Below are 14,612 nucleotides of genomic sequence, written 5' to 3'. Positions count from 1 at the left end.
TAATGAGAAAAGCTTTTATTTTTCCATTAGAGAAGCTTTAGGCTGATCTGGGACCAGATACGCTAGCCCTCAAGTGGAGCCACAGCAATTAGAAGTAGAAATGTCATTAAAATAGATTTTAAGATGTTGATACAGATCTAAATTGAAGTGTAAATCTTTTTTTCTGTAGTGGTATCTCTGAGCTGTGACAGACTGCAATTCTTCCCGTCTGCCTATAGGTGGAACCAAAGTGTTTGTAATTTTATTGTAGACACTAAGTACACAAAATATCAAATAATATTTTTCAGTTATATTCTAATTCATTAAAATGCTGATGTATCCAGGAGAATACAGAGATTGGAGATGAGGGACAGTGAGTGAAAAGCCTAATTCTTGAGAATATTGAAAAGGGGTCCCCTGCAAATAACTCGGGTCATGTGACTTGTTGAAAAAATGTCTACTCACCATCTTAATCCAAAAGTAACATGGAACCATGTGACCAGGCTGCTGAGCTTGAGGTAAAAGTTCATATTAGTGGGAGATATAAAAAAAAATTATAAGCAATAATTATTTATTGAAGAAAAACTATTATTTGAATTCTAATAGCAATATGTTCTTGCCATTTAAGGTTAATTTTGTAACAAATCCTACTGTATGTTCCAGTAGAAATTTCATAATACACAGTTTCACAATAGACTTTCTTTCGCCTTTGCAACGTTTTATATGTTTGTGCAGTTCTCCTTATGAAAGTCAACATCCTCAATAAACAAGCTATCTCTGTCATACTGTAAGTGTCCTCAACTTCTTGGAAACATCTCTCATTTATCTCTCTCTCTCACAAACACCTGTCTGGAAGTTTCTAACATACTACTGGCATTCTGCAAAGGCATAAACCAGTTGACCTATCCGTACCCTCTTACAAACCAAACCATCAATTCCAGCCAATAGACGACGAGTAAATCATCAACTCCCTCCTGCCACTGTGCATTAGTGATGCTCAGTCCGACTCTTTTTTAAGAATCGGTTCTTTCGAACAGTTCATTTTAAAGAACCTGTTCAAAAAATCATTTAATCAATTCTCTTACGCAAGTACTTCATCAAGTGATTCCTGACATGACGACGTGGCTTTTATACATGCTCTGAACATCAGTCATATAACCTTTAGGCGCATATCACAGTTCATTACGTTTTTATATACTGCATTTTATCAAGGGCGTTAATTGTAATTCAATGTGTTCATGACTCAGCTCATAGAACAGAGTTATTTACAACATATAGGCCTATATGTGAATTTACATTAGACAATACTAAAACTATATATATAATATTTTAAAAATATTATACAGTTCGCGGTTTGAGTGAGTGCGTTTAGGCCTACATTGCAACATAGGCCTATATGCTACCATTTAATATGACATAAAAAACAGCTAATAATAATTAATCAAAGAAAAATCTGGTTTACATGATATTTCAAATAAATAAGGTTTTGGCAGGTTTTTAAGTCAGTAGCATAGTGCCTCAGGCACGCGAGATCTCAGTCAAGAGCGAAAATCAGTGTAATTTACACAAAAATCCTGTTGCCGATCGGGATTTGCATTAAGCGTGAGCTTTACCCGATAAAATAACCATTTAGGCCGTTTTTCGTGACTTACATTCAGACTTTTCGTTATTAAAACGTGATAAAGTCTGAGAGTGCATGTACACGCTACTTTGTTGTTGTTGACTCGAGAACCGCTCTGACAGATTCAATCCGTTTCGTAAACGAGTCGTTCAGACTAGACTGATTCATTGCGAAGATTCGACTCTCAAAAATGATTCATTCACGAACTGGACACCGCTATTATGGCCGCGCTCTAGGATGCGTGGCTCATTGGGGAAACTTTGTATCGTCCTTTAACGGAGTCTATTTGATTTATTTTCACCATTTCAGCGGGTATTATGCTTATAAACCTCCATCGACTTTTGCACCGTTCTTTCGGTGCCAGACGGCCGTTTTTAGCGAGTTTATACCACACTCATCGGGGAGTGTACGGTTTCAGACCGAGAGAGATTCCGGAGAGAGACGATGGGTTTCCGCAGATCTCAGCGCTTAACCAAGGTTGACGTGTTAACAGATTATAAACTGCATTTGATGTCTGTATATGGTTATGCTTTCAGCTTTGGTAGCAGCTTACTTCTTCTTGACGTTGCATACGTAAACCTACAGAAAGATTAGAGATGTGCAGCAAGATCTGCAATACTTTAATGTATGGAGCCTGTTGATTTATTCGCTGGGTGTCTTTTGTAAACAGACCACGGACTGGCGAGATTGGTGGAGGCCTATCGAGCACATGGGCACAAAGTAGCTAAAATTAACCCCTTACTTCCCCAAACTCCTGTGCTGGACAGCGTGCCGGAGATCAGCCTGCTGAATGGAGCTGTTCATGGACTCCTCAACACTACTGGTTAGTTTCTGGTTGTTTCCTGGTACATAGTTTTGAAATTGATAGTAAACTACTTTCATTACGTCTTATTAAAGGAATGTTCCGGGTTCAATCTCCGTTAAAGGTATAGTTCAGCCAGAAATGAAAATTCTGTCAATTATTCACCCTCATGTCATTCCAAACCCGTAATTTCGTTAATCTTCAAAAAATAAAATAAAAAAAAAAATATCTTTTTGTTGAAATCTGAAAGATTTAAATTCTGTCCCTCCATTGACCGCTATGCAACTACCACTTTGACGCTTCAAAAAGTTAATAAAGAGATCGTAAAACTAATCCATAAGAATTGATGGATTTACTTCATATATGGCCTATATTCAAAATAAATAATTTATTATTTCCTTTAATTAAAAAAAAAACTTAAAATATTATAATAATTTTTCATTATTTTGTGTTTTTACAAAAATTCCAGGATTGCGGCATTTTGGGAAAGCCGAGGCGACGGCTGAAGAGGTCATGGCCTACCTGGAGAGAACGTACTGTGGGGGAATCTCAGTGGAAACCGCTCAGCTCCAGAGCTTACAGGAAAGAGAATGGTTCGCTGACCGATTTGAAGAGCTCAAGAAAGAGGTGTTTTCGCCGGAGGAGAGGAGACAGCTGGCTAAACTGATGCTTGAATCACAGGTAAGACAACCATTTACATTTAGGCACTTTTATTGTGCTTTGCATGCCCCATGACATCTGTTAATCATTGCATAGCCTACTTGATTTCAGTGGCATCAGCAATTCTACATCTCCTCTGTTCTCTTTTCAAAGGAATTTGACCACTTTTTAGGCACTAAGTTTGCCACTGTGAAACGATATGGAGGTGAGGGAGCAGAGAGCATGATGGGCTTTTTCTACGAGCTATTCCGCTCTGCGGCGTACAGCGGAGTGACAGACGTGGTCATGGGAATGCCTCACCGTGGACGTCTCAACCTGCTCACCGGACTACTGCAGTTCCCCCCAGAGGTTAATTCATAATTTATATAGGTAGCAAACTAGACAGACTGGCTTAATGTATGTCTAGACAGGATTCTGTAACGTATACTGACTGTACAGTGGGCTCCAAACAATGAGACCATGTTGGGATGCTTGTTTGAACTTAAACCTGGAAATGAACAGTTTGAGGATATTAAAAAATTTCATGCAAAAAAAGCTGTGCTGTAAATGAGTAAATCATATGTTTTTATATAGCTCCTTCAAAGGTTGCTTTTCAAGGTACTTTACTTAAGACATAAAGGGAATAATAAAGAAAAAGGAATAAAATGTACAACAATGTATATGCCGTCCAAGGCCAATCCCAAGAGTCTGCTATAGATATGTTTGACCAGAGTCAAATACCGCCTTGCTTTAGTAGAAAATACATCTTAGCAAACTTGTAGTTATAATGGTGTGGACTTGCACCAACATAAGAACAATGTATGATTGGAACAATATAAGAATTCAAGCAAAGAGTTAACATTTAGCGGGAGTGAGTTACTTTTTTCCAGTGAAGATCCAGCGCAGTGGCTAAAGGCTGCAGAGAATTGTAAATGCCTCCGTATTTGTAGTCAACATTTCAAACTGGATGACCACGAACACAGTGTTTTAGGCCAAACAGAAAGGAAAAATTTAGTTTTTCTATTCTGTCAGTTCCGCCAAAGCTAAATGCCATCGTGTACAAGTGAGAAAGCTGTTGCCATAGTGTTCCATTATTACCATAATGCTGTTTAAAGAGTAGACAAAATACAATGTGAATTTCAGTGAAAAACCTACCCTTACAACAACTGTTCTGTTAACTCTTTGTCAATCCGACTGTCCGTGGCCGGGGAGACAAAAATGCGGAAGTATAATCTGTAGTTTTCATGAAAGCCCTGGAGTTTACAAAAGACACTTTTTGAGTCAACTGCCGGACTTTTTCTAACAAGTAAACGTGAGTTTTTCGGCCCCGGGTAACACGAAGATTGAGTAACATTGTTCATACATTACTGACATTGTAACAATACTAAGCGGGTTGAAAATCGACTGACTTCCATTGTATGGACAAAAAACACTTAAGATATTTCTCGAAATATCTACTTTTATGTTGCACTGTAGAGAGAAAGTCATACAGGTTTGGAACGACATGAGGGTGAGAAATTTGTGACAGAATAAACATTTTTGTGTGCTCAGCTTCACCTTGGAATTGATTCCTTGTTTTTCTTCTTTGTGAATACAGTGCATATATAATGCAATCTTGGTTTTTAATTTCTCCCCCATTATTTCCTCTAAACACCTATTCCTCTGAGTCACAATCTCCACCTCTTCATTCTACATGAATAAACTTGTTTCCTCAGGCAATGACAGTTTATTTTGTCCCGCCAAGTTTTGGGGGAATATAATAATTGTTTCATTGCCTGCAGCTTTGTCTAACCAAATACGTCATTCTTTCTCGCTCTCAGCTCATGTTCCGTAAGATGAGGGGTCTCAGCGAGTTTCCGGAGAACTCTCCGTCTATTGGAGACGTCCTGTCCCATTTAACCTCCTCAGTGGAGCTGGACTTTGGGGCGGGACAACCTCTCCATGTCACTATGCTGCCCAACCCCTCTCACCTGGAGGCCATCAACCCCGTGACGCAAGGAAAGACTCGTGGCCGTCAGCAAGTCAAACAGGACGGCGATTACTCCACTGACCCTCATTCTCGGCCAGGAGACAAAGTCATCTGCCTGCAGGTCCTGAGAAAAGATGTTTCATCCTACATTTAGGATGTCTTTTTTTTTTTTGTAAAGTTCATTATCTAAAACATAAACCATACTAATACATGGTAGTTGTTTATGTTATAATCTAATAGCTCTTTATCTGTTCTTAACAGGTTCATGGAGATGCTTCGTTTTCAGGCCAAGGCATAGTAACAGAGACCTTCACCCTGTCAAATCTCCCCCATTTTAGAGTAGGTGGAAGCATCCACCTCATCGTGAACAATCAAGTGGGCTACACCACTCCCTCTGAGAGGGGGCGATCATCTCTGTACTGCAGTGATGTTGGTATGTAATTGTAAATGTAATTATTTTTGATCTGTAATTATAAGGATTTCTCTATTTTCCAAACTGACATGTATGACCAGTGCTGGGTAGATTACTTACAAAGTGTAGTCCATTACTGATTCCTAATCACATGACAAAAATAGAGTTTAAGGTAATATAATCGGACTACTTTTTGATTACTTTTAGATGACTTTTGACCTAACTCGTTTATTACATTGATTTGAATAGGATAATATTGTACCATATTGATACAAATATTCAAGGAGAAAGAAAGTATATTCCATTCTTTATCAACATTACATTAAATACATTACGTCAGGGTTTCCCCTGGGGTTCGTGAAGGAATTAGCGTACGGCCGTTACTGGAAGCCAGTGATTCTAGTTTATAAAGTTATAAATATGGAAATTTTTCTTACAAAAGTGCATTGTTCCGCTTCAGAAGGCCTTTATTAACCCCCTGGAGCCGTATGGATTACTTTTATTATGGATAGATGTGCTTTTTTGGGCTTCAAAATCTTAAGTTACCATTCACTCCCATTATAAAGCTTGGAAGAGCCAGGGTAACTCCAATTGTGTTTGGCTGGAAGAAGAATGTCATATACACCTAGGATAGCTTTAGGGTGAAAAAATGTTTGGGATAATTTTCATTTTTGGGTGAACTCACCCTTTAACATTTATTTTATTTTTTACGTAACAAAAATGTTTTTTAGTTTTGTTAAACTACCCTGTTCTGCACACAGACGCCATTAAACCTTTCATTATCTAACAATACTTTTGCAATTCCACTTGATGGCGTTTAGGTAAAATAGTGGATTGTGCTATAATCCATGTGAATGGCGATGATGCCGAGGAGGTCCTCAGAGCGACCCGGCTGGCCGTGGAGTACCAGCGACGCTTCAGAAAAGACGTTATTGTGGACCTTCTTTGTTACCGTCAGTGGGGGCACAATGAGCTGGACGAGCCCTTTTTCACCAACCCCGCAATGTATAAAATTATTCGGTGGGTACCTCTGCCAGTTACTTTTTCTTCATAGCCTATTGCTAAAATGTTTGATTCTACTGGTTTAATTTTCCTTTTCACGTCCATTTTAGGTCGAGAAAAAGTATCCCAGATTCATATGCCGACCAGCTAGTCTCGGAGGGCCTGATGACAGAGGAAGAGCGCGGTCAGATCAAGACCACCTGCTATTCTATGCTCAACGACCGGCTGAACAACATGACCCTGTACAGCCCCCCGCCCACTAACCTCCAGGGGCGCTGGGGAGACCTGGTGGAGCCCCAGAACAGAGTCTCGTTGTGGGACACTGGTGTAGCGCTGCCTCTGCTGCAGTTCGTAGGCGCCAAATCAGTGGACATACCTGAGGAGATTCAAGTGCACAGTCACCTGAGAAAGACACATGTGCAGGTAAAGCTTGATCTTTGACCTCATTTTGTAAATCAGCAACATAACAAAGTTGAGAAAAGTTTAACTTTATGCATTCATTTTGCAACAGTATGAACGTCTACTTCAATAATCTATTAAACTGCAGTCTGTGTGAACGGCTCTTTAGAGTCAGTAAAGAACTGATGGACTTTGATTTGAACATGTCTGAGTGAACGTCTTGGTCCGTCGCAGGCTCGACTGCAGAAGCTGGAAGAGGGCATCAAATTGGACTGGTCCACCGCAGAAGCCCTAGCGTTTGGCACAGTGCTCTGCCAAGGTAATGTGTTCATCTCTTATTCCTTGCTCTGTAAAAGCGTTTTAAAAATAATTTGTGCTTTTGATATTTATTCTCTAAGTTTATACTAGCTAAATATTATATTATTATTATTATAATATAAAAGCTAATACATTTTTACACAGTAGAAATTAGTTTTTATGCACTATCATAATTTTTTTATGTTTTTGAAAGAACTCTCTTCTGCTCGCTAAGACCATTTATTTGATAAAAAAATGCAGTCAAAATTATTAAAAATAAAAATGATTACAATTTTAGAGACCTGTCGTCTATTTTTCATATATTTTAAAATGTAATTCATTCCTGTGATCAAAGCTGAATTTTCAGCATCAATACTCCAGACTTCAGTGTCACATGATCCTTCAGAAATCTTTCTAATATGATGATTTGAAGAAACATTTCTGATTATTATCAATATTGAAAACAGTCATGCTGCTTAATATTTTTGTGGAAATCGTGACATTTTTTTCAGGATTCTTTTCAGCATTTTTTTTTTAAATCTTTACTGCCACTTTTGATCAATTTGCTAAATAAAATATTTAAAAAAAATCGTATTGACCCCAAAGCTGTGTATATTAGCATCAAAACTCATTTGTATATGTTTATCTATTTAATGCAGGATTCCATATCCGTATCAGTGGTCAAGATGTTGGCCGTGGTACGTTCAGTCAGCGGCACGCTATGGTTGTGTGTCAGGAGACCAACGACATGTATATCCCCCTCAATCACATCAGCTCCGAACAGGAAGCTCACATAGAGGTAAGCCAGTTACACAACAAGTAAATTAAATGTACAGTACAGGCCAAAAGTTTGGAAACATTACTATTTTTACTTCTTGAAACCTCTTTCAAAAACATTAAAATTAGAAATGTTTCCAAACTTTTGGCCTGTACTGTATTTATTTATAAATTACGAAGCCTACTGCAATCATTTATCGCTTTTTTAAAATTATTAGTTTTTATCATTATGACGTGTACAGGGTTAGCTTTGTACTTGTAACTCAATATGCCAACTGCTCTTCATTCCTGAGTTGGGTGGTTTGCCCTTCAGAACATTTGAAAGCATAATTATGTTTGACGTGTGTGTGTTCTCTCGCAGGTCTGCAACAGTGCTCTTTCTGAAGAAGCTGTTCTGGGTTTTGAGTATGGAATGAGTATTGCTCAACCTAGACTGCTGCCCATCTGGGAGGCTCAGTTTGGAGATTTCTTCAACGGCGCCCAGATCATATTTGACACTTTCCTCTCTGGAGGTAAAAAAAATCATGTCAATCAAGCCGTTTCAGGGAGTTCACAAACAGTGCTTGCTGATACTGTATAGCAGAGCTGCCAACTCTCACGCATTCACCATGACACTCACGCAATTGACACTTTTCACACGCTCTCACGCCACACAGATTCTCAGCTCTCAGAAACAATAAATACCGTTTTGGCGCTTGTAAATGTGACGTGACAGATCCCTAGCGGCACGTGAACCGTTCATCTCTACTAGCTAATAGTAAATAAACACGAATGAACAATGTTGAAAGAAACAGTACAACTTACCGAAATGTATATTCCTCATACATAATATCGATCAATCAGTGTTTTTCACCTGTGGAAAGGGTCAATAAAACAGCTGGAGAACAATTGTCACATAACATTTACCTCAGGAAAGCCATTTAATGACCATAATATAGGCTATAGCACATTAGTTGGCTAGAAAAAAAGAACTATCAAGAGTATTTTGCTAAATATGTGTACTATATTACATATTTATTATATTTGTATCATTAAATAAAGTTATTAAAATAAAAAACACATTATATTTAATTTGGGTTATTTTTAACCTTAAAGGGGTGGTTCGGGATTTTTGACATCGGACCTCATTTTTAAGTCAGCCTGGTTGTTATTCATCAGTGGAGACATTTTTTTTTAAAAATTATCCAGTCCTTATATTTGGATAGTAAGCCAATGCTAGGCTAGCGCGAGTCAAGGGTAGATGTTAGCCAGCCATTAAACACCGTTTTACCCACTCCACAGTGCACCAAACGCAAATCAATTATAACACTAGACTATCGATGCAAATGTCCGTTGAGAGAATAATGTTAGAAATCAAACTTGTGTACCTAATATTTATCCAAATGAGTCAATATTAAATCAGATCACAAGAATTTAATTGAACTGAAATCGTGAAATAGCAACATTACACACTAAAGCAAGTTGGACATGTTAAAAAAGCATATTGTCTTAATTTTGAGGATAGAGAACCAACAATCACAATATGGCTAAATGTGAATATTAAACACTTAAAATGTGAGGTTTAATGAAACCTTTTTTGTCAAAATCAATTGTTTGAACTGTAAAGTTGTTTAAATTGACGTCTTTACAGTCATTTTATGGTTTGGATGTTACTATAGAAGCCAGTCCATATGGATTTCATTTTATTTGTGCAGGTCTTTAATGTCTTAAAGCCTTAAATTTGATGATAAAACTGTGCAGACACCCTGAATATGTATCCTTAGCCTAAATCCTGGTTTGTGGCATTTCTGATTTTTTTTAAGGTGAGGCTAAATGGCTCCTGCAGAGTGGATTGGTCATCTTACTGCCACACGGGTACGATGGAGCCGGACCGGAGCATTCGTCATGCCGAATCGAGCGTTTCTTACAGGTAAAGTGCAAACATGCTCAATTACAGGAGTAGTACGGACTAAATGTTCCAGCATAATTTAAATAACTGCTCTTTCCTCCTCCTGCAGCTCTGTGACAGTAAAGAGGAAGGTGTGGACGGGGACACGGTGAACATGGGAGTGGTGAATCCAACCCTACCAGCTCAGTACTTCCACCTTTTGAGGAGACAAATGATTAGAAACTTCCGGAAACCATTGATCGTGGCTTCTCCTAAAACTCTGCTGCGCTTTTCGGTGCGTTAGAGAGATGAATGTTGTTTATATGAATTGCTTTTTGTTTTATTGTTGTTTATTAAAGAACATTCACCTCTGTTTGGCACTAGGGGGCAGTGTCAAGCTTGGCTGATATGGGACCAGGAACTTCTTTTAAATCTGTCATTGGTGATGCTTCTGTAAACCCTGCAAGGTATCTTCATTCAGTCGCTTTTTTAAACACATTGTTCAAAGTTCTTTACATATACTATCGTTCAAAAGTTTGGGGTCAGTTCGATTTTTAAATGTTTATAAAAGAAGTCTCTTATGCTCCCCAAGACTGTATTTATTTGATTAAAACTACTGTAAAAACTGTAATATAGTGAAATATTACAATTTAAAATACCTGTAATATGGTTTAAAATATAATTTATTCCTGTGATCAAAGCTGAATTTTCAGGATTCTTTGGTAAATGGAAAGTAAAAAAAAGTCTGCTGCACTTTTGATCAATTTAATGCATCCTTGCTGACTAAAAGTGTTTTTTTTTTTCTTCTGTCCTCAAACTTTTGACTGTTCATATACAAAATGGACATTCATATACCGGTACATTAAAAATGCATCTTCTGCTTCTTTCCTGCAGTGTGCAGCGTGTTCTGTTTTGCTCAGGTAAACATTACTATGCCCTGCTGAAACATAGAGAGACGTTACCAGAGGCGTTAAAAAACACAGCGCTGATCCGGGTCGAGGAACTGTGTCCTTTCCCCACGGAAGCCCTACAACAGGAACTAAATAAATACACAAATGCCAAAGGTGAGGTTGCTCATATGCATCTTTTATTCATTGTGTTAATTAGTATTTTTTTCTTTGGTATTGGGGCAATCGCTCCGTGACTGGCCTTCATAAGGAATCATAGATGTTCCCATTGCAAAATGTTGATGTTCCTAAGAAGCATATATATATATATATATATATATATATATATATATATATATATATATATATATATATATATATATATTAACTAGTTGAATCTGATTCAATTGGTAAGATATTTAAAAAAAAAAGTCTCTTATGCTCACCAAGGCTTACATTATTTGATCAAAAATGCTGTAAAAATATAGTAATATTGTGAAATATTTTTACAATTTAAAACAATGGTTTTCTGTTTTAATATATTTTAAAATGTAATATATTCCTGTGGTGCAAAGCTGCATTTTCACATGATCCTTCAGAAATCATGCTAATATGCTGATTTGCTGCTTAAGAAACATTTCTTATAATCATTATCATGTTGAAAACAGTTGTGCTGCTTTATATTTTTTGTGGAAACTGATACATTGTTTTCGTTTGAAAGTTCCAAAGAACAGCATTTGTTTGAAATAATCTTTTGTAACATCATACATGTCTTTACTGTCACTCAATTTAATGCATCCTTGCTAAATAAAAGTTTACATTTATTTATTTTTAATCTTGCTGACCCCAAACTTTTGAGCAGTAGTGTGTGCTCAATGCATATAACATCAAACTCTATTGGAACCCAATGTATTTATATACAAAACATGGCAAGCTTCTTTCATATTACTTCCTCTTCCATTACAGAGTTTATCTGGAGTCAAGAGGAGCCGCAGAACATGGGCTGCTGGTCATTTGTATCACCGAGATTTGAAAAACAGTTAGCCTGCAAGGTCAGATTCACCACTTCACGCTAATAGATGGCCTCTTAGCTAATCCCTTGATCGCCTCTTAGGCTGCGTGTAGCTTAAGTTCATCTGATTTACACCGATTTATTGCAAGATGATTAATGTTGATCCCATTGTTCCCTCAGTTGAGGTTAGTGGGCAGACCTGCATTACCCGCTCCCGCTGTGGGCATCGGTACTCTCCACCATCGGCAGCAAGAAGCCATCCTGACCGCGTCTTTCTCCTGAAACCACAGAACTATAAACATGCTGAGCATCTGTTATTACAGCGAACAAGCTGTGACTGGTGCACTGACAACAAACGCCAAGCTCTGTTTGTAGCCTGAGCGCTAAACGGGCATTTTGCAGGTTTGACTAATAGGGTATATGTCGAACGCCGCATTACGAAACCGGAAAACAGAACGCATCGCTTCCGGTTCAGGTCTTTTGTATGTGCTTCATGCATTTTTTTACTGTTTTACTCAAGATAACTTAAAAGGAGCGAGCAAAGATGATCATAACCAATGTCCCTCGCATGTGAAGATCGATATTTAAAAGTAAAAAAAAATAAAAATCTTCACACTAACGTTTAGATATTTAAATAGAATAAAAAGCTAATAACAAAGTGAGATAGGTAGGTTAGCTGATTACCTTAAAATTCCATAGATATCGGCATCAGTTCATACGGCTGTTAACACTTTCTATGACAAGCGGATGCGATGAGACCAGGTTTCCGGTTTCGTCATGCGACGTTCGACATATACCCTATTGATCCCCTTACTTGGGTATAGGGGAACATCTGTTGACTTCCAAATCGGTTTATCATTTCTACACCTTTTAAAGGTATCATTAATATTTTAGAAGTGATATTTCCTCTCTGTTGACACAGGAAGTTTGTAATTGTCTCGAGGAAATGTACAAAACTGACAAAGCATACATTAGTGTTGTGTATAGTTATTTTAAAATAAATTTAATATACTTACTGGAGTCAGAAGACAAATATTCGTTGTAGCATTAAAATGTAAATTGTAATGTGATCTGGTAGTGGCTCACGATCAAAACATTGGTTCATTCAGTGTTGTGTGCATGTGAATCAAGGGCTGCTTGGAATATTGACTATTACCAGATGAATGTAGAACTTGTGCGAAATAACAGAATCTATTGATGTATGTTTACATGAAATTATTAATCGTTAAATGATACCTTTCAAAAATCTCACAGAGCTGGAGACAATGAGATCAAACTTTCTTTGCAAAGTTGCTGATTGGTATCAATGTTTTATAACATACCCATCCAAACTCTCAGTTTATAATGTTAAATTATATGCGTTGTTTTCAACAATGATGATGTTGTGTGGATGAAACTGAATTTGTACTTAAATGCTTATTCTGGAGATTAAAAAAAGAAAAGAAAAAATAATCATTGACCATTAACATGTCTTCATATATTTTCATAAGGTAATTAATTAATTAAACCTGTTTGTCGGTCTTTAGGATTCACATTCACCCCTAATCAAACAATTCAAATGAATTACATTGAATGTATTCTGAAAAATGTCCATGTTTCCTTTAGTCCTTCATGAAGAAATTGTAACATGGAAAAGCTTATTTCAAAAAGCAAAGATAAGTGATTATTACTGTGACACACACACACACACATACATATCTATCTAAGTATTTGATACACTGCCGAGTGTGAGTGACCAGAAAAAATCCAGACAATCACATTGAATGATTTTTAAGTAATTAATTTGCATTTTTTTGCATGACTTAAGTATTTGATACATCAGAAAAGCAGAACTTAATATATGGTACAGAAGCCTTTGTTTGCAATTACAGAGATCATACGGTTCCTGTAGTTCTTGACCAGGTTTGCAGGTATTTTTTCTATACAGAGCTTCTCCAGATCCTTCAGGTTTCGGGGCTGTCGCTGGGCAATACAGACTTTCAGCTCCCTCCAAAGATTTTCTATTGGGTTCCGGTCTGGAGACTGGCAGGAGATGGGTCTGGAGATGCTTCTTACGGAGCCACTCCTTAGTTGCCCTGGCTGTGTGTTTCGGGTCATTGTCATGCTGGAAGACCCAGCCTCGACCCATCTTCAATGCTCTGACTGAGGAAAGGAGGTTGTTGGCCAAGATCTCGCAATACATGGCCCCATCCATCCTCCCCTCAATACGGTGCAGTCGTCCTGTCCCCTTTGCAGAAAAGCATCCCCAAAGAATGATGTTTCCACCTCCATGATTCACGGATGGGATGGTGTTTCAAGTTTATTTATATATTTATATGGGGTTGTACTCATCCTTCTTCTTCCTCCAAACACAGCGAGTGGAGTTTAGACCAAAAAGCTCTATTTTTGTCTCATCAGACCACATGACCTTCTCCCATTCCTCCTCTGGATCATCCAGATGGTCATTGGCCAACTTCAGACGGGCCTGGACATTTGCTGGCTTGAGCAGTGGGACCTTGTGTGCGCTGCAGGATTTGAATCCATGACGGCGTAGTGTGTTACTAATGGTTTTCTTTGAGACTGTGGTCCCAGCTCTCTTCAGGTCATTGACCAGGTCCTGCCGTGTAGTTCTTCCTCATGATCATTGATGCCCCACGAGGTGATATCTTGCATGGTGCCCCAGACCGAGGGAGATTGACTGTCATCTTAAACTTCTTCCATTTTCTAATAATTGCGCCAACAGTTGTTGCCTTCTCACCAAGCTGATTGCCTATTGTCCTGTAGCCCATCCCAGCCTTGTGCAGGTCTACAATTTTATCCCTGATGTCCTTGCACAGCTCTCTGGTCTTGACCATTGTGGAGAGGTGAGTGGACAGGTGTCTTTTATACAGGTAACAAGTTCAAACAGGTGCAGTTAATACAGGTAATGAGTGGAGAACAGGTAGCCTGGCTCCGCCCTCCTACGTACCT

At 38.1% G+C, this 14,612-nt stretch overlaps 1 protein-coding gene across 1 annotated transcript; it reads left to right on the top strand.

Annotated features, from left to right (window-relative positions):
- The first annotated feature begins 1,797 nt into the window (after positions 1-1,797).
- dhtkd1 (dehydrogenase E1 and transketolase domain containing 1) lies at positions 1,798-13,093 on the top strand. Its single transcript, XM_081355713.1, has 17 exons — positions 1,798-2,077; positions 2,271-2,423; positions 2,872-3,083; positions 3,216-3,410; positions 4,862-5,131; positions 5,272-5,443; positions 6,244-6,442; positions 6,535-6,847; positions 7,058-7,142; positions 7,780-7,919; positions 8,259-8,409; positions 9,700-9,806; positions 9,895-10,059; positions 10,149-10,231; positions 10,659-10,828; positions 11,618-11,703; positions 11,844-13,093. Exons 1-17 carry the CDS (start codon positions 1,918-1,920, stop codon positions 11,943-11,945), a joined length of 2,763 nt encoding a protein of 920 aa, XP_081211839.1. The 5' UTR covers positions 1,798-1,917; the 3' UTR covers positions 11,946-13,093.
- The last annotated feature ends 1,519 nt before the right edge of the window (positions 13,094-14,612 follow it).

The sequence above is a fragment of the Scardinius erythrophthalmus genome (assembly GCF_964197995.2).
Source record: "Scardinius erythrophthalmus genome assembly, chromosome: 24".
Taxonomy (NCBI): Eukaryota; Metazoa; Chordata; class Actinopteri; order Cypriniformes; family Leuciscidae; genus Scardinius; species Scardinius erythrophthalmus.
This window is presented reverse-complemented; position numbering and strand designations above follow the sequence as displayed.